We start from the raw sequence: 26,267 nt of genomic DNA on the forward strand, positions 1-26,267 counted from the left end.
TTAATAGAGAAATGCAAATCAAAACTACAATGAGGTATCAGCTCATATGAGTTAGAATGGCCATCATCAAAAAATCTACAAACAATAAATGATGGAGAGGGTGTGGAGAAACAGGAACTCTCTTACACTGTTGGTAGGAATGTAAATTGATACAGCCACTATGGAGAACAGTATGGAGGTTCCTCAAAAAACTAAAAATAGAACTACCATATGACCCAGCAATCCCACTCCTGGGCATATACCTGGAGAAAACCATAATTCCAAAAGATACATGCACCCCAATGTTCATTGCAGCACTATTTACAATAGCCAGGACATGGAAGCAACATAAATGTCCATCAACAGAGGAATGGATAAAGAAGATGTGGTACATATATACAATGAATATTACCCATCTATAAGAAGGAACGAAATAGTGCCATTTGCAGAGACGTTGGTAGACCTAGAGACTGTCATACAGAGTGAGGTAAGTCAGAAAGAGAAAAACAATATTGTATATCACTTATATGTGGAGTCTAGAGAAATGGTACAGATGAACTTATTTGCAAAGCAGAAATAGAGAGAGAGGTAGAGAACAAACGTATGGATACCAGGGGGGAAGGGGTTTGGGATGAATTGTGAGATTTGGAATTGACATATACACACTACTATGTATAAAACAGATAACTAACGAGAACCTACTGTATAGTACAGTGAACTCTACTCAGTGCTCTGTGGTGACCTAAATGGGAAGGAAATCTAAAAAAGAGGGGATATGTGTATACATATAACTTATTCACTTTGCTGTATAGCAGAAATTAACACAACATTGTAAAGCAACTATACCCCAATAAAAATTAATTTTAAAAAAAGACATGTTTATTCAGCCACTATCCGGGCTTTGAAGACAAGAATGATGGTACCTTTAGAGAGTCATTTTAAATAGTAAGAGAATCTGTAAAAATAAGAAGTTGGTGGTGGATGCAGGAAAGGTAGATTACAGTGCAGTTAGGTCTGGCAGTTACTAGGTTAAGAATATATTTTTTTCCTCAGAAAAGTATAACTGAAATAAACTGAGGTGCAAAAGTTTGAGGGAGGTCTATCTTTGGACTAGTTAACACCAGACCTTAGTTTTTCTCCAAACACCCTGAATGGTTTCCTGCTTTTAGACTCTTTGTTTTCCAGCTCTCTCATCCAGTGGCATTTAAACTGAGTATCTTTTGTATGAAACGAAAGACTTTGTCTAGCTCCACTAAAGAATTTAATCCACAGAGGGAAAGAGGAAGGCGGACAGTAAGAGAAACTCTTCTAGAGAGTCATAACAATCTGCACTAATTAGATGACTGCCTAGGAAATGGAGCCATACTGATAAAACTCCAAGACAAAGGGCAGTTCTATGAACAACTAGACTGTAGAATCAACTTCGATTTACAGGCCAACCTATTGCTTCTTTTCCATAGACATTTGACTTCTTGGAAAGTGGTTACTATGAAAATGTACAGGGAAATGGAAAGAGGTGAATATTCCTAAGAGTCCAATATTCCTAGTGGTCGAATACAAAAAAGCTAAAGAATGTAATAAGGAACACAGATAGAGTTTAAAACTTTTCCAAAAATGTCTTATGTGATGATGCAAGAAGGGAGCCTACTATGGGCTCTGGCATCCTTGCCATCAATTCTATGAGAAGGAAAGACTCTAAATCTGCCATCTCTCGGTTCTGGATGTAGGAAGTAGGAACGATGTGTGACAAGTCCCCAAGTGCCCTAAAGGAAAGTGAAGGTGCCTAGAGTAGTGGCTTACCCATAGCAGGTACTTGACAAAACATTTGATCACTTGACTCAGAGACCAGCAACTTTTCAATATGGTCACATGTTGCTTGTCAGACAGGCAGAATAGAGCAGTGGCAAAGTGTACTGACTCTGGAATTAGAATGCCTGCTTTGGGGTCCCTGGCTCACCTCTTGTTCATTGTGTAAATCACTTAACTTTTTTCTGTCTTGTTTCCTAGTTATGAAATAGAGATTATAATTGTAGATATCACCAAGGATTATAGTGACAATTAAATGTTAAACATAAAAAACCCTAGAACAGTGCCTGGAATATGGTAAGAACTCAATAAGTATTGGCTACGATCTCTTTAAGAAAGAATAATACAATATTTTTCACTCAAAGCAGGAGTTCCAACACCACCTACAGACAGTTCTAATACTCTTATTTTATTTTATGTTTGTATTTTTTATATTTATAATATTCCTATTTTATTTTCTCACATAAGCTCTACTGGCAGAATAATTAGATAATCAACAGCTTATAAATGATATTAAATATCAGTTCCCATCTAATAATAATATGGAATTTAGAACATAATTATTTCATATTTCTAAGGAACATTAATTTTAAGTGTACCTTCTGCCTTATATAAACTTACAGAGAAATTAATGGAATTTATGTTTCATTTCCCATCTAATTATTTTATACTGGTTTCTAATAATCATTTCCCCATAAATATTTTTTTAATGGTAGCAAAAGAAAAATTTGTCAGATAGTAGAAGATGGGGTAGATTTGCTCTTTGTTGCCCTAGAATAAGATGAAGATGGATGAGAGCATGTCCTACAAATGGATAGATCCGACCTACAATTAGAGCCCTTCTATAACAGAGTGGTTGAATAACAGAGAAGGCTATCTGCACAATGGTGAGTGCAGCCCGTAGGATATATTCAAGAAGAGGCTGGGATGTGCTTCTCTTAAGGCCTCAAGAGGAATTAGTCTAGCAGACATCAGATACCTCTTTCAAGTTCATTATCGAATTATTAAAGATTAACAAACATGAAAAAATAATTAAAAAATAAAACTGATGATTTATCAGAGTGGCAATTTAAATTAAAAATAATAATTTTTTAAATTTTTAAAAATTTAAATTTTTTTTAAATTTAAAATTTAAAAAAAATAAAACTGATGATTTATCAGAGTGGCAAGTTTAAATTTTTTAAAAAATAAAACTGATGATTAATCAGAGTGGCAATTTTAAGACAATGACAACAGTCAGGGCTGGTTCAGAGACAGCCATTTCTATATACTGCTGGTGGTGGAGCCTTCACACCATTGGGATGGCAATTTAGCAAGACTCAGAGGCCTTTAAAACTTTGACTCAGCAATCCAATTCAAAGAATTTATTGTAATGATGAATTCAGTCAGGTACTCTTAACACGTGTGCATGAAGGTATTTCAATAAATGTTTCTCAGTTAAAATTTGTAAACAGCGTAAATAATTTAAAAGAAGAGAATGTTTAAAAAGCTACGTGATAAATTCCTAAGAGGTCATTTCGAGTACTGATGTCTGTAGATACTCATATTAAGTAACTCGGAAGTGTACTGGCTGTATGTTTTTAAGTAGTAAAACAGGTTATAAACTGTGTGTATTATATCCTCACGTTTATAAAATGTATATTTGTTTATTTGTATACGCATGCTCAGAACCAGACCTGAAGAGTGAAATGCCTGTTATTGGTGGTTTTGCTGCTAATGATTTCTTGTCATCTTTTTCTTCTTGCTTGTCTGTATTTCTAATTTTTCTCCTAATGAACATGTACTATTTTCATAATAAAGAAATACTCTAAGGTTATATTGTCTAAATTATTCATTCTATCTACAATGTTTCTAGATTACAATAATTTTGTGTTAATCCAGAAACCAAATATTGCCATAGGTTAAGAAAAATGTATGTCCACTGTGGTTTTTGTTCCCCCATTTACTTTTTTCGATTTCTTTTTTTCCCCACTTTCTAGTGGTAATATGACTTTTGCAGAACCTACAGAAGGAGAAAAATCTATTTCTTTGTGTCAATTTTTAACTCAGCATTAGGACTTCCTATTTTCTCTTAAATTCTATATTCATCTGCATATCCCCAGGACTTAAACTGAAGGCGACATTTACCACCTACCTACTTCTCACACACAATACTATAAGATACCTTAAGCACTATGAAAACCTGGTATTTATGTATAAGACAGAACATCATAAATGCCAAGCTTTTATCCTGGAAAGAGAATCTTAGGAGTTAAGGTGAGAACATGGCTTTAAATTATTAAATTTTTCCTTCATTTTTCATGCTTCTTTCATTTTCCATTGGCTTTTTTCTTTTTTCATCTCTATCTTTCTTACTCTTCCTCCCCTTCCATTTAAACATCCCTCCACCCGCATACACACACCAAATGTGCTTTTCCCCTTTTAGTCTCTCTAAATTCTTTCACATATTTACTTTTCTTTCATACTTTTGCATACGGACAACAACTGGCATGATTTTCTCCTTGGATTTCCTAATCTGATTAGAAATAGGGCACATTCTTCAGAATAAAATTTTCTTAGGGAAAAAGTGATCTGTAATCTCTTCAGTACTGGATGGAGGCCACAAGGGACATTCTACATCTGACAAGTGTATTTCATTTGTAGGTTTTCTCCATAGGATTCATGGACATGTTTCTGGGAGAAGTGAGGGCTGTACCTGCCAAGTCAATTCTGAGGATACGTTTTTAACCTTTTCCTTTCAAATAGTTCAAAAATTCCAAAATGATATTATTCCCTTCTATCTCATTATTACAGTCTTAAAATTTACTTCAATTCACTCATTTGAATTAAAGGCAGAAATTTTAAATATCACAGGTATTTTGGGATGTGTTGTCACTTGAAAAGATGTGGTATAAACAGAGATAACTTTGCTTTTTACTGCCAGAAACATCTCCCAAGGCCCACAGAAATGTATAACGAAGGTGAGATGATCACTCTGCTGTAGTCTTATTTCCTCTGGCAGAATGCAAAGCTCTAGTTTTAAGAGAAATCTGTGAAGTTAGGAACCTATATATCAGCACTAATTTTCAGAAGACAAGCAAAGTGTCATGGAACAATAGGAAATGAAATAAGATGGATAGAAGTCAGGAAAGAAGTCAACAGTTTAAAGTGCCAATTTTTAAATCTAAGGAAAGGCTAATTTAAAAAAAAAAAGAATAACTGAGATTGTCATAAGTAATGGGAAATTAATATCTTGGCTGAAATACTCAAACAGGAATCTGTGACACTTGCATTCACTCTTCTAGAAGTGTCACAGGAAGAGAAACAATGATCAATCTGTGTTACCCTGGGGTAACTTTATCTCCTGATCTGTACAATTGAGTTGGGTGACTGGGTGGGGGCATTTTATCGTACACCAAGTCTTTCCAGTCTCAGCCCTCTATTCTCGTACAGGGTCGGTCATGCTGTATTTCTAAACTGAAAGATTCTTCTGCCTGAAAGTAAAATGCCACTTGACATTTCAGCAAGCCATAATTCAAGGAAATGGAGGAACAAATACCAAAAGGTAATTTAGTGTAACAGGATGTTTAAAGGGGAATTTTTTTTTCTCTCCTACCTCGTCATCAGAGGTCCAAAAAATCTGAAAGCAAAGTAATTAATTAATTAAGAGGTAAAAAGTATTCCCACATTCCAAAGTGAGGTGCTAGATCGATTCCTTGCGCAGGCCCACTTTGTCAAGGAGGTAGCATCTTGTGATGCTCAGGCCAACCACCACTCTACGATAGAAACAGACTAAGGATGCAGCAATCCTAAGAGAGGACTGCACTGGAGAGAGTCGTAGGTGTGCACTGAGAACCACTCCCACGGGAGAGGAGGAATGCTTCCCCTTCAGTTCTAGCTCCTGTTCACATAAACCAGGCAAAGAGTTTAACACATGCTCCCTGGGGTAACCATTAGAAGAACACAGTGAATCAGTGACTCATTAATATCTGAAAAAGTCTACTGTGGTTGAAAGTACCCCAGTGAGAGGAGGAGAAGGGGTAGCTGTGGAGCAGTTGGTGTAGCAAGGACGTGTGAGCTTCCTATTGGTCAAGAAGAAGTTAACCCAAGAGAAGCTGTGCAAGAGGCGAGGCTGCCAGTGTGAGGGGACTGGAACAGAAAAACCCCAACTGGTGGGTTTGAGCCCCAAGAGTTTAGCCAAAGAGTGCATTAATTTAGAAAGGTGCAGTGCAGAGGTCTCTGCCTGGTGTCATCAGAGAACCCTCAACTGTACTCCCTTAATGTAAACTATGGACTTTAGTTAACAATAAAGTATCAATATTGGTTCATCAATCATAACAAATGTACCACACTAATATGTTTGACACTGTGTGGGATGGGCGTGGGGTATGTAGGAATTCTCTGTGCTTTCTATGCAATTTTTCTGTAGACCTTAAAAAAAGTAATATAGGCACATGGTAATAAAAATGCCAATTGTATCAAAGAAAATACAATGAACAAAATTGTTTTCTCAAAAGATTGTTTAATATGAAAGGTGAAATTATGAGAGCATGAGTTAGCAAGAATATGGGAAACAAAAGAAACAATTAAAACTGCCTGGCATTAGAGTTAGAGGAATGTAAGGATGGGATCCATCAGAGTGGCATGAAAAGAAGAAATGGCTGAACAACAGGAAGGAAAGGCTAGAAGTCATAAAAGGAGAGTGATATCCAATATTCAAAGTCAAGCTCTTTGAACTTCTGACATATATACCTCTGTGTGCCTTACCAAAACCAGAAGTAAAATCTGACATACATTCTAAGATGGACAGGTAACTAGCTAGGTAGATACATACATACACATATACACACATATATTGCTTTTAAAGAAAGGGGTTAATTTCCAAAATTAGGTTGATAATGGAGTAGAAACAAGAGACTGGAAGACACAGAACAGAAGTCAAGCATTCAACAGAGACAAGAAGTAAGAATCAGATATCACCCTGAGAACATACGTTCTCCCGTTGCTACACACACAAACCTACGAATAACCTAAATGTTAGCAAAATCTTGAAGTAGTCATTGAACATTCCACAAAGCACAGAAGGAATTTGGGGCCAATTTTACTCCTTACAGGTAAGATGTACTTACTTGTATGTTGACTCTTTGTTTTACTTATCAAGTAGAGAATGTTTTGATGGGTCTAACCATGATTCCTCCTTAGAAAGCAAAGGAATTTCCTTTATGCTTTTCTCTTGAATCTTATCTTCCATTAAATTAGTATTTCTTTTAGGAAGGGAAAAACAGTTCTCAAGTCGCCAATGCTTTGCCTGTAAAAACAGAGATTTACTTTTATAAAATGTATTTTCCTTGAACATTTATATGTGTCTAACATGTGCTAGATTATTAATTGAAGTCTTGGGGACACCAGAAATGAAGATGATATGGTTCCTGAACTCAAGGAGCTTACAGTCTTCTAAGGGAGATGGGACATATACATGTAACTTTAATAAAGTTAGAAAGTGATGTATCATAAGAAACAAACAGATATTTTCTGAAGAGATAATAATGAACTGCTAAAAAGAAATTAACATTCCCACTTTAAAATCCTGTATAGCAAGATGTATATTAACTAAAAAGAAAAACAAAGCTTTGGTTGAAGAACTGTCTGAATTTTTCATACTACTACTTTCTTTGCATCTTCCCCTCCCAAAATCTCAAAAGCCAGTCCAATTACTGAGTACTTTTTCCTAGAAAAATATATGTGTTACATGATAGTTTTCACAGATCTTGGCTACCGCTCTTAATGTGTATCCATCTAGCGAGAGCTCCCCATTGACAATTTATGTTTTAAATACAGAAGCAATTTCCTTGTCTTCTATTTGTTCACACTGTATCCACAGGAACGCAGCAGGGAACACAGCCTGTGTGAGATGAGGGAACGTTAGGGATCCCCAGCATATCTGACTGGCCTATGAATGATCAACTTTTGTCAGAGGATTTACAAAGTACAATGCCTACAGGGGTCAGGAAGGCAAGTCTTGTATAAGATGATAAATAGCAAATGAAAGTCAGCCTCAGTGTTCATAGGCAAAAGGAAAAGAAAGGTGGCATTACACTGACTTAGAGGGAACCTATTTTCCATAAAGGGGGCCACAGCTACTCTCAGGGAATGACATGTTCTTTTCCAAGAGAAGCAAGAAATCTGGATATTATATGAAACCTCTTAATGTTTAAACATGGGCAACTAAATCAAATTTTAAACACTGGGTGAATAGGCTCGATCAAAGTCACTGGCCATCAAAGCAATCAGCTGAGGAGGGGCGCCAGTACACACTCTGCCCAACACAACAGTGGTCAGTGCTGAGATGGACACTGAAGAAGCACAAGCATCATCTAATTTCTTTTTATACCACAATCATCTGACAGTTTCTTGGGATAAATGTATCTCCACAGATAAACCATCCCTACCCCTATCTCTCCAACTCTAGAAATAGACATAGCACACCACATACTTTTAAAACTCTAACTTGAAAACCAACCTCAGATCAATAGCTATGTTATAAAACTGATTCACAGTTATTAAAAAAAAACTTCTTTTTTGAAATATACTGAATCACACTGCATTAAATTTTGAATACTTTAATCAGACTGAATGTGATTGGAAAATGAAGCCTTAGTGTATGAAATTAAAATACACGATTGCTTTCCCTTTTGTTTTTATAACTGCTAGAACAGAATTAATTCCACGAAAAGACAAATGCAACATTCAAATGTAGGTCAAAAGTCACTACACTGTACAAATCAAGCTGGTTCAGGAAAAATTGCTCTGATCTGAGCTATATTTAAGAATTGAGTCTCTTCTTATCTCTGTATTTCCGTCTGCCTCCCATATCTTTCTGTTCTTTCTGTGAAAGGGTGTCTCATCTCACACTATGAGAAGGACATTCACTGTTGCTTTTTTCCAGTATCTGCTAATTTTCTCTCTTTCTTCCTCCCCTCCTCTCCATTGCCCTCCCCTCCCACTGCCTCCTGTGGCCCTTGGAACTAACAGCACCCATATCCAAGACAGCTTGACAAAAGTGAGTTCTTAAAAAACATTTAAAGCTCAAGCAGAAGGGACTAGAAAACGCAGCTGTCCCCCGCTTTGCCCGCCTTTACTTTCTAAAACTACCCAGCTCTGGTGGCTCTTTTCCTATCTCGAACAGAAGGGGAAAAAACCAAACTATTTTCACGCAGGCTTTCTGAGGCTGAGTTCTTTGAAATACAAAAGCAGAGATGTGGATGGACCTAGAGACTGTCATACAGAGTGAAGTAAGTCACAAAGAGAAAAACAAATATCGTATATTAACGCATATACATGGAACCCAGAAAAATGGTACAGAAGAACCAGTGTGCAGGGCAGAAATAGAGACACAGATGTAGAGAACAAACGTATGGACACCAAGGGGGGGAAAGTGGCAGGGGCGGGGGGCAGTGGTGGGATGAATTGGGAGATTTTGATTGATATATATACACTAATATATATAAAATGGGTAACGAATACGTGATGACCTATATACATGATGAAGTTCATCAATTTCATCAAATAGCTGATTTTACTGTTGATTTTTTTTCTATCCATCCTCCCCCATCCCCTCCTTCCTTTCTTTCCACTTCTCAAGTTAGTTAAATCAGTTAGAAACCTTTTTTTGAACGTTCATACCATTTTCCTAACCTCTGTTACCATGAGCTGTTCTTTTGCATTTGTATCACAGATTGCTGTTCCCAAATGTACCTTTTTCAATTTCCGTATCAGACTTTAAAAAAAAGTGTTACATCACTGCAATCATTTAATATTTGCACATTTTAGAATTCTGGCATTTCTGTTCATTCAGGAGTATTGTCTTAATTCCAGTTAGAACAAACTCACAGAAGCCCCAACTCTGATAAGATCGCTCCGACCTCATGAAGACTGGATAAGTTCCGTAGAGATGTGTGAGCCAGGCGGCCGCTTACTGGTTCTCTCCGCCTCTGAAGACTGCAGCATTTGTGTGACTGTTGTCTGTGGTGCTCCTGTCCAGATCTTTGGTCAGGTAGAAATATCATTTTCTTATTATTCTAATATTTACTTGACATTTATTATGAGCTAGGCCTGATTTCCATTTGAATCTCATCGGCCATTCAAGTTCATTAGTCATGAAAGAACTGACTTCCATTTCTGGAACTGTAGCTCCAGGCCTCCCTTATTAACCAAGGCAGTTCTATCAAGTGGAGGACACTGGAGACATGAAAAGTTTGGGGCCTCAACGCAGCTCAAAATGTACCAGGATTTCTGAGAAAAATTTCTCCTCCAAAATAAGTGGATCCCTTCAGTTTCAAAATTTAGTAGAAACACACTACAATGTGGATAGATTTACTGCATTATTATCAAACAGATGACTATGACAGCCAAGTAATCATCAGGTAATAATCAAATACAGAAAAATTTAGGAAAAAAACAAACTCTTCTGTTCATTGTCTGATTTATTCCTGCCTAAATAACAATTGCTAATGTTTGCTGAGTTTCTCCTGTTCTAAGGTCTCTACATGAATAATTTCCTGTAATCTTCACAATTGCCCGTCCCATGAGGGATGAATGCTCATTATTCCCATTTTATAGATGAGGAAACAGAGGCACAGAGAGTTTGAATAAATTGCCTGAGCTCACAGAAGCTAATAAGTGGTAGAGTTTGGCGTTTGACTCAAGCTGGCTCATTTCAGAGCTCATGCTTTTAACCCCTTCCTCCCATGAAACTAAGCTGTGATTTATACCTGCTTATAAAAAAATAGAAGAAAGAAAATATTTATTGTCTCACATTTCTTTTCTTTTTTCCATTTATTTTCATGGGAACTCAGCTCCTGTTCCCTTTGTACTTTGGGGGACAAAATATCATCCCGATCTGTTTCAACCAGCACTGTTCAGACATGGTGGTGTGAGCATAGCCTGGAACCTCAGTTTCTATCTGGCCAGTTAACATGGTCCTATTCAGCAGCCTCAGGTGCCACTCTCATGCCCCGAGTATGGCGATTCTCTTCATGCTGGAAGACGAAGTCTGTTGTTGCTCCCTTTGTGAAGTCGGCTTGAGGATATCAACCTATGCTGACAGAATTCCGTACAGCCCTTTAGGACACGGAGGGTGATGGTAAATCAGAAAATGATGGCAAATTGTGCAGGTAGACCGTTTTGGGCCGGGTAATGCGGAAGTCTCCAAGAGCTGTACAGCCTCTTCTGCTCTGTAAATAAGGCAAGTGCTAGACTCTTCTCAGGAAAAAGAGTGTCTGGGTGGGAACTCAAATCGGTGTGTGGGCAGGTGTGATGAGACAGCGTGGGGCAAAGCTGGCATTCTGAACATGAAAGGAGTTGAAAAGCTGCTTCTGACAGTTGGAGAAGTTAATGCGATGCTGACATTGCTATATGGCCATGCCACATGGGCTCTGGTGAGATGAGGTGCAAAAAAAAAAAGAGTGTCTTCAAGCGGGTGTTGTCTGGAGTATAAGTCCTTTAGATGGTGCTGAAGCAAGAAATAGGGCTGTTCCAGGTATGCGTGCCATATAAACTGTGTCCACCAAACACAATCTGTACTGCAATTTTATTTTAATTAAGAAATATGTGCTAGTAAAACTGTTCATTTTATACCTTTGATAGTTTTCCTTAGTTATTTCATAAAGATTTTTTCTTGTATAAAATACAAAAAATACTACTATTTTATAGTATTATTAGAAAATTGAGCAGGTAATCAGTGACACAAAAATCCCAAACTAACTCAGGAGGACAATAATGTTAGATGAAAGGCCAGGACTCTATTTAAATTATGTTTACGGTCTCATTTCAAATAAGGCATATCTTAACTGTTTATTCTCAAACAATGCATGGTATATTACTGACAATACTGCATTCTTAAATTGGGGGATTGACTTGACGATATATTAACAGAGGATTTTCAATATTGAGAAAAATCTGTTTTTCCCCACGAATTATTTAAAAGAAGTCTGATCAATACATATGTTTTCTTTAAAATACTCAGATTGATCGTGTCTTCCTTTATCTAGAAAACAGACAAGACCTGATTCATAGTTATCTGTAACAAAAGGCAGTCAAAAATTATAAAGATACTGTTAGAATTTTTTCAACGTACCTCTGTATTCCAGATTTTCAACCACCCCTCAAGATCTCCTGCGGTGAGGTATCAATTTGACTTATCAGTAGACACAATAATGGAACCAACAACGTTATGAGCCAAAAATTCAGCCAGAAGGTGCTTCTTAAATGTATCCCAGAATCTGACATACCCAGATCCTCCACATGACACCAGGTTGGCACCCCCTAATATGTAAGAGAACCCCTAATTAGGAAACTACAAACACAAGAAACAACTTCCTCACTGGTTTGCCCTGTAGAAAGCATATGGATGTTGGAGAGGTGAGTAGCCCCCAAATCAACTTCCAGCACTCTGATTCTCTCAAATATAAACTGGAAAAAACCCTATGATACATTCACTGGTTTTTGTTGAGTATTAAATGAGATAGGATGTGTAAGATGTTCCATTAAATCTAGTTACCACTCCTTCGTTCATTGTTTTGATATTATTTGGGTTTTTAAATTTTTTTTTTTTTTTTGAGTTCGCGGGCCTCTCACTGTTGTGGCCTCTCCCATTGCGGAGCACAGGCTTCTGACGCACAGGCCCAGTGGCTATGGCTCACGGGCCCAGCCGCTCCGCGGCATGTGGGATCTTCCCAGACCGGGGCACGAACCCGCGTCCCCTGCATCGGCAGGCGGACTCTCAACCACTGCGCCACCAGGGAAGCCCCGGGTTTTAAAATTTTGATAAAAGTAATCTGTTACTTCAAATAAACTTACAAAATACTAATTTCAACATTATAATAATATTTCAATTACGTAAAACACATCTTTCTTAATTACCCGTGGGACACATATACCAAAGAAGTAAAATTCCTCTTGCACAGAGCTGGATGCGTATATGTAATTATAGCAGCATAGCTATTGATTCCTCTACGTAGCTGTATGCTTTGAATTCTACTTATGAGCTTGTTTTTTAATCTTTCATCAAGAATTCATTGTAAGTCCTTATGGAACACTTTCTTGGTTCATAGGCCTAGAACTAACCTTTTCATTTTCCATTTTTATAGGCTTGTAGAAGCACTTTACCTAAATTATTCTTCTGTGGCAAAGTTCCTATTATTATTTGATAAATCTGTAGACTTCCAATTTGCTTCACAAATGTGCTGCCTATTAACAATCATATCTGTTTAAGGTAGAAATAATGGTATGTAGCCGCTTCAGTGGAAACAATTTGGGAATACTGATAACAGTAAGAAGAATTAGTGTTGAGAGCAATTTCAGGATAATAGTTCATTTTGTAAGTATAAGTGCGTCCTGGAAAATAGAGAGCTTTAGAATCTGTTTCAAGGTCTATTCTAAATATTTCACAATGGTTCTAAAACTCTATAGGGGTATACCTTTATTGACTTTTAATGCAGAAAAATTATATAAGAAAATCATGCAGATTTTCCATCTGCAAATTGAATATGCGAGAGTGAATGTGGAAAACATGGTTCAGATTTCTTTTTTCAATCATATAACATATATATGTCTAGATTCCTATTGTTGAGGAAAAATATTTTCTAAAATTTAAAACTTACTTTTTTAGGTGAAAGGTCAAAACTACGCCTTGTTCTCAGGAGCAGATTTTTACTCTGGGAGCACATAGGCTGCATCAACACCACACTAACACAGCCATTGAAGACAAAGGGGAAATTAAGCAGAGTTATTCAATCTATTATAATATCAAATAACTACGGTAAATAATACGTTAGCATACATCTTAGAAGAAGCTCTAACCAGAACTCTGACTTATTCTGGAAAGGATTCATAGTTGGTAAAGACACCCAAAGCATTACCCACACCAAAAATATTAAGACAAAGAGCAGGCAGCTCTCTTGACCTGGGATCAGCAGTTAGCAGCAGCTATTTCAAATTTTGCTATTGCCCCCAATCTCCAAGTTTGTCACTATTTTCTCATAGCCCACTTTGATAATAAGTGCCAGTGTGGTCATCTCAAGACTCAACTCTTCTACCCCATGCAGACCTAAGCTTTGGCTCATATATTTGGAGCATATTTCTTGCTGTGCCCTCTACCCTACCAAATCTCTATGCCACGGCTACAACACCAATTCTGATTGTTGCCCAGAGTTTTTCTCACTCTGATCCTGACATACGCAGCACTGTATAAATTGCTTGTGGGGTCTGGTCTAGCTCCTGTTCCTGGACCCATCCTCCTGAATCCTAACCTCGTCTGCCACGGCCTGTGGCTTCCTGTGACCTGGTGCTGACTGTTCGCTAGACACAGTCAAACTCTACAAGACCTAGATCGGATTAGATTGAACTTTCTTTATTGTTCCCTGCTCCAACACTTCACAATATATCAAAGCAGTCTACAGTCAAAATATAAATATATATCTTACCTGTGGCTGCAATGTTTTTTCTTGCTTCAAGGAAGCAAAGCCTCATAACAGCTTTATTGCACTCAGTGTCTGTCTCAAAGGAATAGGCTCCCAGAGTGGCCTGGTCAGCCATGGGGTGGGTGAAGCAGCTCCTCCCGGCACCAGGAAGCTTTTGAGGCTCTCTATCTGAGATGGAGAGAAGCCAGGTGTCTTAATGAAGAGACATATGCTTTTCAAACAAAACACTTATGAAAAACAATAGGCTCACCCCCATCACAGCCTCCAAAGACTCCAGCAAACCTCATAATGTTTCCAGTCAACATCTACGGAGCCTTGTGCTGTTCACTTCCTCAACCCCAACTACAAGGATTGCTTGATTCCATTTTTATTTCTCATACTCCGTACAAGCTTACTGTGTTTTCCCTTGATGTGAATTAATAGGGACTTCATTTTATAGTCCCTGCTAACACCTTAGAGATCCTGATATGTTCAAGACAAATGTGATTTTAATATCATGGCATTTTCAACTTATTAATCATTAATATTAAGCTTGCAAATAATTTAATGAACATGAGATACGACTGTGTAATGTATTTCAATGATCATTCTTAAGCAATATTATTTTAGTGAGTTACCCTGGAAAGGATATTCCTAATGGTGCTTCAATGATCTAATGATATCATCTCCAAGCCACACTAATAAAAACTGGGGATATCCATCCCAGAATCTATAAACAGTCTGCACACAGTTATGAAAAACCTATACAGAGGTGTCTTCAAAATTTCAAAGCAAGAAATCTATAGCAATGCCTCTTGTGTCTTTTATACATTTGACATTATCTGCTTTTCTCTCCTATCTGACTGTCTATTTTTAATCATAGCCACAATTAGGTTCACTATCAGAACAAGACTGTGCTCTCCTGAGGACTAATGCAGACAAAGACGCAGAATTCCACCCTCTCCATGGAGAATTCAGATGAACCCTCATGATTAGCTCTTTGGACATAAAGCAGGTCAGAGTTTTGTGCCTGCAGCCAAGTAAACTCTAAATCTCTTAAGTTAGTCATCTTCCTCCTAAAAAATTACTCCCTTAGCTTTTCACACACACACACAAAAGCTGTATCTGATGACCAGTCCTTTCATAAGGTCTAACTCAGCCTCTGTGAGTTTATCCAGTTGAGACAACAGAACCTCACTGGGCCCTGAGGAATGACATATTCATTACCCAAATAAATTAGTCTAAGGAAAAACCTTTAGTATCTAAAGAAACTAAAATAAAATGTGAAAAGCAATTGTCAAGACATTTTGCTTAAGTATAAAATATTCATCTGCTATGCTAAACTCCCACCAGACACAAGTTACTCCCATCTCATGCTTCTCACAGGTTTCTAAAGCAAGAAATAATTTAAGATTTCCAGGTGGTATAATATTTAATACAAGCTCTAGACTGAGCCTGAGCCGCCTATCAAGTGAACACGAGTTCCCATCTTCCTACCAAGGAGCGCCCAAGGTTCAGCCAAAGGCAATTTGGCAAGGTTTATTGGCAAAAAATAAACTAGATAAAAATGAGAGGCCTGCTCCCTGCTGTCAGTAATTCAGAAACGCTGATATAGCATAAAGAGAAGGAACGGCAGCCACGGAGAATTTGCTAAGCCAAGTAAATCTCAAGGTTCTTTTTAGTCACGTTGACGAGACGACATCACTAATCCCTTGTGCTGATAGCCAATCATCTATAATTTAGGAGCAAGCTGCAGCAGGTCCATGAACAAACAACCAGGCTTACTGTGGCTGAACCCAGCCACATTATTTTAGTTGCAAACTTAGGCTCACCCGATTTGGATTTTAGCAGCCGCTGATAATCAGGGTGAAGGATATAGTGAGCATTTTCTGTGCTACTGTTCCACAGGACAGTTTCTCCATCATAGCTCCCTATATGAGCCAAGACAGAGAACAGAACTTGCCTGAAAGTTAGATAGAAAATATGAGCAACAGCAATTAGAAGAAATCATTATCGAAATAACTTACACGGAATCTGGCGCTTCGTAAGTTCTCACTGCGTATTTGGAGACATGAACAAATAGTAATTACTAGTGTTTTTATTAAACTTTAGAACTTAGAAACTTCATGAAATATCTGTTCAGTAAGTGTGACAGAAATTATTGTTATATCTTTTTCATTTTATAGTAATAAAGCATTCAGAATAAAAGCTTTGTAACTAAACAGCTTGAGTCTGAGTCCTGGTTCTACCACCTACTAGCTGTGTAACCTTGGGCAAGTTATTTAACTTTACCTGATGCCACAAGTTCCTCACCTATAAACCTTGGTTAATAATTTTATTTTTTTCATAGGGCTGCTGTGAAGAATGAAAAGCACTTAGTGCTTAGCATATTACAAATACTGAAAAAGTGTTAATAATTTTTGTCATATTTGTTTATTATTGAGGGCAAACAAATTAAGTCCTTCTTGGTTTCTGTTTCCTACAGTCTTCGTGTGTGTGTGTGTGTGTGTGTGTGTGCATGTGCGTGTGTGTGTGTTCTTTTTTTTAATTGAAGTATAGTTGATGTGTGTGTGTTCTTTCAGTTCCTTCTCTTTTATGTCCTTTATTGAATGCTGCTTTCTCCAATATTAAAAGTTTCCCTACACAAAGTCCTTCCCTACTGCTCATTACAGAAAACATAGAAAAGCCCAAATAGCGAGGCTAAGTCTGACCAAGCCTGTCTCGGGAGGAGCAGTGCATGCCCAGACCACTGCTCTCAGCAGCCCAGTGAGGAAAGCTCCCTAGTGAGCAGAATGCCAACATCAAGTGGAGAGCAGAAGACCAGAGCTGAGTGGGCTGTACTGATGGTGTCTTTCTTGGGATTTGGAGAGAGAAGAGAGTAATACATGCTGAACTCTGTAAACTGCCCGAGGATGATGGGTTTCCACGGATTACCTGTCCATGGGAGTAGACTTCCAGCAGCTACATAGCAAATTCAACTGCAGAGTTGGCCCCCCAGAAGATAATCAGGCAAGTTCTGAAAACAATGAAACTGTAAATGTAGATAGAGCAGGAAACCTTGTATTGTAACACTTCATAGATATCCAAGCTCTTTTCCTGTAATTTTTCATTCTTCTTAATTGATGACATTTCTGGTTCTATAAAAAAAAATTAGTCTGTCAAAATACAGACTTGATAATTTCATGGTGCAATCTGTCTCTATAAATTTATTTCTTTGGCTGGAAATGATTCAGCAATTTCTGATCCTTTAATATATCATGTCAAAGTATGCCTGTAGATCCTTTCAAGAGCTTGGATTTATAGACGTTTCATGAGACCAGTCTTTAACCAATGTTATTTAGACTAAACTGTGCCACAGGGTTAATGTGTTCCCATTATAAAATATCTGAGTACCACGGAAGTGTGATTTGTACCCAACAGCCTTAATGCTGCTCCTCAAAAAAGGACAATGAAAATAAAAGCTTGTATTTACTGATGAGCTTATTGTGAGCACTGGGTTAAATCCTTACACAGATTATCTTGTGTAATCTTCACTATAAACCAAGATACTGATTTATTATTATTAATCAGAAAAAATTATAATTTAGAGTTTAAATAACTTTCTCCATATGAGGTAGTGGCAAGTGGTGGAACCATTATCTGAAGCCAGGTAGCCAAGCTCAGGAGCTGACGGTCATAACCATTATCACCCAGCCCTAGAAATAAAGACCAAGAGTATCTCTAAGGGCAAGGACTGCTTCTTTAAGAAATCTTTTCATTTTGCAGTTGAGAAAAGGCTTTTTCAAAGTGAGTGAGGCAAAAAAATACAATTTTCACAACTGATGGTCAAGTGAAGGTTCAAGTAACCTGTAACAAGAATTTGTGGAGGTAAAAATGCAGTGCGTACGATATCATTACGGTGTTGTACTCCTCCCTTCCATTCTTCAGGCTGGATGAAAAACTGATTGAAGTTTTTACTTAGAGTAAAACAGAGTAATAGCCCTAGTAAAAAAGGATATAGCACTTAGCTGTGGATATAAAAGTGATATAGATATTGAGTAGCCATCATGCACTTGTATAGTGTGATTTGAGAGGTCTAAAAGATGCTGCTGCCCAAAATTTTATCCCTACTTGTCATCCATAAGGCTGAATCCCCACACTGAACTTGATTTTGGATTCTCTCCTGAATTCTCTGGCAAATTATAAATATTTAATATCAGAAGGTTAATCTTCCTTTCATAATCATCAAACCAACCATGCATGCATCTATCAGATTAATTATCCACAACCAAGACCCTAAAACAAAATTTCTCCAACATGGAACCACCAAAAGGGTTTTGACAGTAACAATAAAAAAGGGTAGAGTCTGTGGGTCCTTTTTCATATAGCATCTTGAGGAACTATATTTGTGAAACACTTGAAAATGCCACTTCAAAGAACTGGGATGGAGGACAGATATGTTTTCAACAGAAACAGTAGTTTTGAAAAGGTCAGTATTCTGGGGCACTTCTGGTGAATTTGAGGACAGACCAGAAAAGACAGAGAATGAAATGTCTTGTGCCTGGTAGGGAAGAGAGGAGCCTAAAGTTAAATTGGGGGGGCATCAAAATATGGGGCCACCGTGTTTCCTCTTGATTGTAACTCTGGCTCCCAGCCTCTGGTAAGCCTCTCCCTCCTTACAGAGCCACACACATTTCAAAGGAGCATTTGTAACCCCAGGCTTGATGTCTCCACCCACGTTCTCTCTTCACCTTTCTGAAATCTTGCTTTCTATTCCGCCCACGCTAAAGGTCTCCCAACTGCCCTGTCAGTGTAACTAACTCCTCACCCTCTGATGGATGTGAGTTTGTTCCTGGAAACTCTTCTGTTTCCAAACACTCTGCTTCTCTTCCTGTCTCCCCAACCTTTCATTCCTTGTACTCTACTTCACCTCCCTTTTCTCTATTTCTCTTGTTAATATGGACATTACTCACTGTCATTCCTCCACTCCCCTCTCACTGCTCAAAAGGGCTTGTTCAGAGATTTTGTACACCATCGTAATTTCCCATCTCACTTCTGTACAAATGGCTCTTAAATTTATCTACATTTAGAACTTTTTCCAGTGTTGGGTCACTCCCACTTGACACCTGACAGTTCCATTATAGTTTCCATCATCAACACATCAAAAATCCAAATGTTTCATCTTCGCTCCACAGGAGGACTCCCTAAATTCCCAAAATTGGTTAATAGACCAGAATTCCACCTTCCTGCATGCCTTTCTCTTCTCTAGTCAAATAAAATACTCAGATTCTTCCTCTGTGATATGTTACATATTCATTCCTTCCTTTTTATTTTAAATAACCAATGACAGCTTCCTAGCTCAGCACTCACTAGCTCATGGTGGAAAATTTTTAATAGCCTCTTAACCCATTTCACTGTTTCTAGGCCACACATCTCTGGTACATTCTTCATCCTGCAACCAGATTAATCATTCCATTCAGGAGCTCTTAATATACATTCATTCTACAAGCATTTCTTTTCTCCTTGGAAGTCCCTGTTCATGGTGCTGCAGGGGACAGAGCCGTGAATATAAAGTGATTAAAATGCAAAGTGAAATGTGCTAAGTGCCAAGGAAGTACTGACCAACTGCCATGGAAATCCAGGTGTAGAAATCACAGAAGGCTGAGTGAAGGGGTTATTTTTGAGCTGGACCATAACGGATGGGTAAGATTTGGAAGAGGAAGTCGCTCTAGGCAGAGTGGGGAAACAGCATGATCAAAAGGTAAGGCTAAGGCCCTGTTAAAAACCATTTCTTAGTTTTTTCCATTTCCTACATGACAAAATTCAAATGTCTGGGGGCCTGTTATTCAAGATCTAATAATATTTGGATCCAATCAACATTTTTAGAGTTTTTCCCTTTATCCTTCTATCCTTGGTTTTCAAAGTAAAATGTGAATGTCCAGCTATTTGAGAGGGCTACTAGAAGCCACAGGGTAAATATGGCATGACTTCCTAAGTGTTCATTTTACTCAAAGGGTTTTAGGGAAAATATTTTTATATTAAAAATAAAGATACATCCCACTACTGGGCATATACCCTGAGAAAATCAAAATTCAAAAAGTCATGTACCAAAATGTTCATTGCAGATCTATTTACAATAGCCCGGAGATGGAAACAACCTAAGTGCCCATCATCGGATGAATGAATAAAGAAGATGTGGCACATATATACAATGGAATATTACTCAGCCATAAAAAGAAACGAAATTGAGCTATTTGTAATGAGGTGGATAGACCTAGAGTCTGTCATACAGAGTGAAGTAAGTCAGAAAGAGAGAGACAAATACCGTATGCCAACACATATATATGGAATTTAAGAAAAAAAAATGTCATGAAGAACCTAGGGGTAAGACAGGAATAAAGACACAGACCTACTGGAGAACGGACTTGAGGATATGGGGAGGGGGAAGGGTGAGTTGTGACAGGGCGAGAGAGAGTCATGGACATATATACACTAACAAACGTAAGGTAGATAGCTAGTGGGAAGCAGCCGCATGGCACAGGGATATCGGCTCGGTGCTTTGTGACCGCCTGGAGGGGTGGGATAGGGAGGGTGGGAGGGAGGGAGATGCAAGAGGGAAGAGATATGGGAACATATATATATGTATAACTGATTCACTTTGTTATAAAGCAGAAACTAACACACCATTGTAAAGCAATTATACTCCAATAAAGACGTTAAAAAAATTTTTAAAAATTAAAAAAAATAAAGATACATGAATTCATGAAATAGAATGTAAAATTCACCTGGATTTTATAGATAGAATGCAAGTTTTCAAATAACTTTCTTGTTTGTAGGAGATGTTTTGAGCTGTTAGGAGTATTCAGAGGCTGTTTCTGAAGCACATCTCAGGTTCAAGCCAAGCAATACTCTTACTGCTCTCTAAGTCTGCTTTGCATTTCTAGCTGCCTTTTTTTTAAAATTTATTTATTATTTATTTATTTATTTAATTTATTTTTGGCTGCGTCAGGTCTTAGTTGTGGCACGCAGGATCTTCGTTGAGGCATGGGCATCTTTCGCTGTGGCGCGCAGGCTCTTCGCTGTGGTGCGCGGACTTCTCTCTAGCTGTGGTGTGTGGGTTTTCTCTAGTTGTGGTGCACAGGCTCCAGGGCACATGGGCTCTGTAGTTGTGGCATGCGGGTTCCAGAGCTTGTGGGGTCTGTAGTTTGTGGCACGGCGGGCTCTCTAGTTGAGGTGCGTGAGCTCAGTAGTTGAGGCGTGCAGGCTTGGTTGACCCGCAGCATGTGGGATCTTAGTTCCCTGATCAGGGATAACCCGCATCCCCTGCATTGTAAGACGGATGCTTTACCACTGGACCACCAGGGAAGTCCCCTAGCTGCTTTGTTTTTATTCATGATGGGTTCTTCGATTCCTCCATAGATTTCCTTTCACACACAGACCCACATCTACCTGTCTACACACCCATTTGTTAAGTCTATCTTGTTCTGTAGTCTTTCTTAATAACTAGTGTTGAAAGAAATATTTCCCTCTTCTGACCTCTTACATCATTTGCAGTTTACTTACAACATTTAATTAATATTATATAGTCTCTGCTCCTCTGCTAGATTGTAAGCTCTCAGAAACCAGGGATCGTGTCTTATTCTACAACCCTCAGTGGCAATCATAGTGACCTACACATATTAAGTATTCAATAAATATTTTTCAAATGAAGGAAGGAAAAATTCTCTGCTCAGATGTTACCTCATTGGGTAAGCCTTCCCTGACCACCCAAGCTAAAGACTCTTCCTTGGGTTTCTCATTCTTCATCTATATCATTTTTCTTTATTACATTATCATTATGTGATATTGGGGTCTTTACCTATTTGTCTGTTTCTTTTCTGTCTCTCCTACCATAAATAGGCTCTAGGAGAGCAAAGACTTTGTTTCTTCCCCTCAGCATCAGTAGTGCCTAGAATAGTACCTAGAAAATAATAGGCATTTCATAAAAACTTGCTGAATCAATATATGAATTATTTTATTTTTAAATCAATAATTTAATGTTACCTTAGTATTAATATAAGGCTTAGCAAGAAAAGATAATATAAATAAGGTAATTTGCAGTTCTGAAATTGTCATTAATCTCATAATAGCTTTATATGCATATATTTTTAATTTTCTCTCTACCTATTGGTAAGTTTGGTTGAAGAGGTAACCTTTTGGGAATGGAGAATGTGAGGGTGGGAGTGAGAGAGAAGTGATCAGTCCATATCTCTTCTATTATCTCTCAGACAAAATACAATGTCAGATGTCTTCTTTGCCAAGCTATCCATATTAACTAGGTATATTTAGGGAGTACCACCCAAAGGCACAAAATCCCTTTCATAAGATGGTATAAAAAGCCCTTCTGATATTTGACCTTGTGTGTCAAAATGGTGAGAAACTAATTAGCTGCCACCTTTCCCTTGAAACCTAACCTGAAACTTTCATTTGAAATGAGTTATCCTTAAAATACCTTCAGAATCCACACTGTATTTCTTACTTTGTACATTTCCAAGATAACTATTTTTTTTAAGTTTGTACTTTTGCCAAAAGTAAAATTGAAGTGCAGAATGAGCCCATTTTTAGGCCATTTTAGGAGTCTGAGAGATTTGTTCTTTCTGACATCGAAGGAGTTTACTAACTCCATTCCACACCTCACATTTGAAATCCTGGGAGTACTGCTACCGAGTCTTTGTGTCTTCTTGTGATGCCAACCTTATCTCTAATTCAGAATTTAGATATGATGACCAACTCTGTGAAAGCAAAATTAGTTTACCTGTCCAGGGCAAAATTTTTTTGAATGTTTTAAAAAACAATCTCTTTTAGGATGAATGAGATAGGAAAATAACTTTTACCAAAACTTATCATGTAGAAATTGTCATGGTGAGAACAAAAGAACACAGTCAACTATTTGTTCCCTCGGAGATTAATTGTTCACGTTTTGTTAGTCCAATGATCATAAGAACGTATCTGTGTTCAATCCATTGCTTTTTAGGCCAAAAGGATTATCTCAAAGATAGAGAATGAGGTCAAAATAAATCAGTTCATTTTTATTCTTTTTCCTAAAATTTGCGGAGTCCAATTTTGGATACTGAAACTGTCACAAAATTAGTTTTGAGGGTTACTTGTGAATTTCAAACATACTCGCCCCCTCCTAGCCTCCAACAATATTATTCAGAATAAGTCACAACTTTGGAAATTTTCATTCTGATTTTTATCCTAATAATAGAAACTGACTGAGTCATATATAAGATTATGTATAGTTCCCTAGCAAGGCAATTATTAAGAATTTAATATCTTGTGATACATAAGTTTTATTGTTGAGGAACTTCAAATCCCTAATCTCATTTCCCTTAAAAATACTTTTAGAAATAAAATTATATCAACAGCTATTTACTGACCATTTACTTTTTAAAGGACGCTACTATCAATCATATTTTCAGAATTATTTGTAATTATATGAAAGATTCTCTTTTTATTTGTATAAGTCTAGATATTTTAGAGATAAAACCTTCATAAAGAGAGGTTTCTCCTTTAACTAAAAGAAGAGAAATAAAGTGGGGAAAACAAAGAGCTTGAGTTTATTTCTACAGAGAGTTGCAAATACAGAATCATGGAATTTGAGGGCATAAAATTAAGATAAAAATAAGATCAAATCTTAAACAATTATGATTATTTATTTGATTTCACCAGAACTATACATATTAGATGACTACTTTTAACAAATGCAAAGGTAATTGATCATCTATTCACTTAGTTTTACCAACATAAATACAGCTAGGTATTTAACCAGGTATTTTTTAACTGACCCTATGTCAATTCACAACTTTGTCTCTAAGCATATTTTGCTTAAGGTGATAAGAAACATATTTCTAGAAGTTCTGAATTTGGGGCTTCTTTTTTCTGATGGAAATATTCTCTAGATATGAAAGGTCATATTTCTAAATAACCAGCATGGGCTCTCTGATTCAGGCTTTGCTTAGGCCCATTTCACAGCGACATTTTCCATATCTTGCCTTGTATGCTTCAACTCCCCAACTAGAATGTGATGCCCTTGAAGGAAGGAATCCTGCTTCTTCACTTTCAGTCCATCATTGTTCCTAACTCCATGTTTTCCATCTAGGTGCAGTTTAAAGATATTTGTGGAAAGGAAAGGGGAAAAATCATGGTAAGCTAAAATTCTAAGGTATTGTTAAGTTGATAAATGTGTGGGTTTTTATGTGTTTCTTCAAGTGCACAAAACTGATTCATTAGCTTTGACATGACCAACCTACTCATTCATATTATTTATTTAAAAGAATATAATTGATCTCCCAAGATTTAATGACTCCGTCTGTAACTCAGGAATGGTGGAAAGAGCATGGACCTTGGCCTAGAATTCTAACTCGGCTGCCTGCTAGCCTTGGCCAGGCTACCCAACTTCTTCAAGCCTTGCCTCCCGCTTTGTGAAAGAGAATTGGTAATACTTAGCTTTCTGGCTTACTGTAATGAGAGAATAGATTTGAATAGCTAGTCTGCTTTCCTCTAATTCAGAGTGTAATTACTGGGTAATCAATCTCTCTAATCCTCAGATTCCCTGTCTATTCAATAAACATTAATTAAGCCATTCAACAAATATCATTGAGCATCTAATGAGCTCCAGAAACTATATATATATAGCATATGTATATATATATGCTTATTAAATGCTCAGTATATATATTCTTAGGTTAAATAAAGTACAGGAAACTAAATAACACAAAGACAAAAGGGGGCATATTTCCACCCTGGGCGTAAAGAGAAAGGTTCTGATGGAGAAGATATATGAATGAGACTTGAAATAGGAATAAACATTAGCCACATGAAGAATATTGGAGAGAGTTCTAGGTAAGGGGAGAGAATAAAAGCATGGGGTTGAGAAACAGTACAGTTTGTATGGAAAGAGTCTGACAGCAAGTTGTTATTTAAGTTTGGAATGTACACAAGAATGGGTGAGTATGAAGCTCAGAAAAGTCCAGGCCAGAGGGCGTTTCGTGGGTTTTCTTGTAGACACTTTAAAAAGCTTTAAACAGGGAAGTGACATAGATTGCATTGTAGAAAGAAATCACTGTAGAATTCATTAAAATGAGCAAGTCTACTTAAGAGGTAAAAGGGAAGCATTACTAGAGGAAAGGACAAATAAGAAGGCTGTGACATTCATGTATGTAGAAATGATGCTCTGAATTATACAGTTTAGTAGTGATAGGAACAGATTTGAAAAAAATATTTAGAATATAAAATAGATAAGGCTTAGAGACTACTTGGTTGTGAAGTTGAGTGAGAAGGGAAAACCAAGGTGGATGAACAGGGTGTCTAGCAATTAACTGAAGTTCCGAATCTAAGAGAAGAAGCAGATTTGGGGAAAGGGAATGAATAATACATTCACTTTAGAATATGTAGAATTGGGGATTGCAGTCAGACGCATCCAGGAAGCAAACGGATAAGTGAGCTTGGAGAGAGAAGAGCTGAAGATAGAGATTTGAGATATCTATAAAATATTGCCTACCTTCCGAGAGGAAGCTAAGGATTAAGTTAGATAGTGTACGTAAAGTGGGTAATGCTACAAAGCACTATGAATAAAATAAATTGGATGGCATATTTATGCACCTAACTCAATAAATGTAATTTCTATTCCATCTTGGGCAGAATTATCAGATCAATTTCTTTATTTAAATAGAGCCTAAAGTTAAAGTTACAGTATAACTTAACAGCCTCCTCTGGGTTTTAAAGAAAGCTTAATAAGCTGACGGTCAATCTTCCAGTTATTTCTTCTCAAATCACTAAACTATTACGGAGTTGGCTTAATGGACCATCCTCCCCAAGCCAGAACCAAAAAACCGACCTGTTCTCTTGCCTCTTTTGCTAAATGCCTCTTGGTTAAAAAAAGACCCTGCAAAGATCCTGCAAAATCCATCCTAACGTAAGACCTTCTACTTAGGAAATATAATTTTTAAATTCATCAACATGAAAGTAAAACAGTATAATTGAGAATGCATTCATTCAACTTTCAATTCCAACCACAGGGATCCA

The 26,267-nt window shown here is 37.4% G+C and overlaps 1 protein-coding gene across 1 annotated transcript in view; it reads right to left on the reverse strand.

Annotated features, from left to right (window-relative positions):
• Positions 1-26,267, reverse strand: part of WDR49 (WD repeat domain 49) — a 135,130-nt gene that overhangs the window by 22,110 nt on the left and 86,753 nt on the right. The window contains 7 exon segments of the mRNA XM_067737142.1: positions 5,783-5,846; positions 6,894-7,072; positions 11,900-12,087; positions 14,247-14,411; positions 16,055-16,153; positions 18,069-18,183; positions 18,185-18,203. Coding sequence (XP_067593243.1) covers positions 5,783-5,846; positions 6,894-7,072; positions 11,900-12,087; positions 14,247-14,411; positions 16,055-16,153; positions 18,069-18,183; positions 18,185-18,203 — 829 coding nt within the window.

This window comes from Pseudorca crassidens, chromosome 5 (genome assembly GCF_039906515.1).
Source record: "Pseudorca crassidens isolate mPseCra1 chromosome 5, mPseCra1.hap1, whole genome shotgun sequence".
In the NCBI taxonomy this organism is placed as follows: domain Eukaryota; kingdom Metazoa; phylum Chordata; class Mammalia; order Artiodactyla; family Delphinidae; genus Pseudorca; species Pseudorca crassidens.